Consider the following 2,597-nt stretch of genomic DNA (forward strand, 5'->3'; position numbering starts at 1 on the left):
AGATTGTCTTGGGAAAATAGCAGTGGTGGTTTCCCATTGCCTTCCACTGTTTAAAAGAGGTTGCCCCCTAACATGGAGTCAGACGCCTTTTGTAGCCACTTCTGTGGAGTACATATGCTACAGGTTTGCCCCGTCTGCCATTGATGCCGTTCCGAAGCCCATCTTCTCTGCCACAGATGCTGTTGGCGTCTCTAAGTCAGTTATGTTTCTGACCCCCAAACATTTGCCTACTATCAGGTATTCTAAATAATGAGCATTTTGATTTGGAATGGGCCATTGTTAACCCTTAACTGCCCGAATTTTTCAAAATTGGATATTTAAATTTATTTTCGATTTTTTGACTTCTTGTGCATCTAAGTAGTGCATATAAGCTATTATTTGACTCTTCTCTGTCTTAGTTTGTCTGTAACACAACGTGTCCATATGGACATGCTGGGCACTCAGATGCATATTTGAAATATTTTCTGTGATATTGAAATACATTTGAAGATATGTTTTATTAATCAGATTTTTGATACAAGTAAGGCAAAATTTGAACAAAATAATTCCTACAAACCAATTTATAACAGCATACACACAATAATTCACAATCATTTGTTTTACTGACTTTCATGGTACACTTCAAAGCATTCTAGACACAGTCCTACATCACATTTCCCACATTTAGAGCGAACAGCTGATGATTTCTGTTTGCAGTACAAACGTACACATCTTCTCTTCTTCTCAGTTTTCTTGATATAGTGCTTTATACCATCATATCTGATATCACTTGGAACATGTGATTTGTATCCACACATAGGACTGATAGACGGACTGCCTGCTCCATTTACGGGATTGGTATATCTTTTTAGGTAAACTTGTACAATTTCTCTTCTGAATTCAGGTTGAGTAGTCCTAGCTCCCGTTCCTTTCTTCAGCTGCCACGCATTATGTACAGATACGTCAATCAGCCAAGAATGTAAAGCCCAGTACCACTTCTTGTTTCGAATGTTTATTCTGCACATGGCAATGTTTTCATCCATCCTATCCACTCCTCCCATGTGTTTATTATAGGCTGTGATAATTTGAGGACCTTGTACTTGAACTGTCTTCTTCTCCTTTGCGGAATATCTTTTTACAAATGATACAGGTTCAACTCCTTCACAGGTAGAAGCTAAAGTAAACACTGAATTGTCCACCCATTTTGTGACTATAACACCATCATCCTTGCAAAGTGAGGATTCAAAATACCCCCTTTCCTTTTTAACTAGCACTTTCTTTGAGGAAGTTGGGCACAATTTGCAAACTCTGTTTTCTCTGATAGTGCCTGTTGCTCCATAGCCCTTTTCTCTCACGTATGACAGAACAGAAAAACCTGTAAATAGGTTGTCAAAGAAAAAGTGGAATGGCAGTAGCTTTACATCCTGTGTCAAATCATCTATCATCTGAACAAGTGGGGCAGTAGCCTTACCAAACTGAGTTTCATATACTGTATTTGGATTGGGCGATTTTCCTTGATAAAAGGAAAAATTTACCGGATATTGCATAAACACCATGCTTTATATCCAAATCACATCGGTTTCCCCCTGATAAACTGCTTTCAAGAGTGTCTCCCAAAATATTTTATCATTGATTCATCGTAAGACAGATGTTGCTGAGGAACAAGCAGCTTATTACATTTGTCTCTTACTATTCCAATAAAGGGTCTAATTTTCCACATCTTGTCCTTTTCATCAAATTTGTTATGCATTGCATACAAAATCGTTTCGTGCGTCTAAATTGGAATCCCAGTACAACCTCTTATTAGGGAGAGGGTTATAACTACTTAGCATGAGGATCCCCAGAAAACACCTCATTTCTTCACAAGTTATATTATGATTTGGAAAGGTCTTGAAAAGTGCGTAGTTGTTTGACTCATCAACTAGGAATTGTATCAGATCGTCATCAAAGAATAATTCGAAAATTTCCACTGCAGAATTATCAACATATGTGTCAACGCATGGATCAGGAAAAGACTTCACATTTGAAATTAGAGCACCATGAACCCAGGTTTTTTTGCATATTTCTGTTCCTGCAATCTATATTTCTGAAATCTGTTTCTGTGTGTATGTCTGTTAATCTTATTTCAGCTTCAGCCCAGAGTTGTCTAGGATTGAGATTATCTGCTATTCCTCCTTCATCCTCATCACCCGAATCCTCATCCGTGAGGACTGCTGGATCAGGGGGCGTGATGTAAATTCTATCAGCCTGAGGAGCGTTTGAATCCTCAAATGCTCAGTCAAACCAGGCTCTGAAGATTCTGCCAGACCTCTGTTATGATATGAAAAGAGAAAAAGGAACGAAATCATTTTTGACCCTGCAACTGCCCAGCGTGCCCACATGGACACGGCTGAAATAATCACTTCATAAACAGAAAGTGAATCGATGGATAACAACTTTTCTCAAATTAAAATCTCTGTAAATATATTTAGATATACTGCAAACAGTTTCACATGCCAGAATGAAGAAGTTCTTTACGAAACATTACTTAATTTACATCAACATGCTCCATAGCAGACGTCAAAGCACTCCCTGAAATACAGGCTGTCACAATCACAGTGTAAATGGTAACAATGAAG

General features: G+C 38.2%; 1 protein-coding gene across 1 annotated transcript; it reads right to left on the reverse strand.

Moving 5' to 3' along the window:
• Window positions 1-599: 599 nt before the first annotated feature.
• On the reverse strand, window positions 600-1,535 carry LOC126456366 (piggyBac transposable element-derived protein 3-like). Its single transcript, XM_050092119.1, has one exon. It carries the CDS (start codon window positions 1,533-1,535, stop codon window positions 600-602), a length of 936 nt encoding a protein of 311 aa, XP_049948076.1.
• Window positions 1,536-2,597: the final 1,062 nt, after the last annotated feature.

This window comes from Schistocerca serialis, chromosome 2 (genome assembly GCF_023864345.2).
Source record: "Schistocerca serialis cubense isolate TAMUIC-IGC-003099 chromosome 2, iqSchSeri2.2, whole genome shotgun sequence".
Classification (NCBI taxonomy): domain Eukaryota; kingdom Metazoa; phylum Arthropoda; class Insecta; order Orthoptera; family Acrididae; genus Schistocerca; species Schistocerca serialis.

Coding starts and splice junctions, on each gene's coding strand:
- LOC126456366 (XM_050092119.1), bottom strand. CDS start 1,535: ATGGTGTTTATGCAATATCCGGTAAATTTTTCCTTTTATCAAGGAAAA.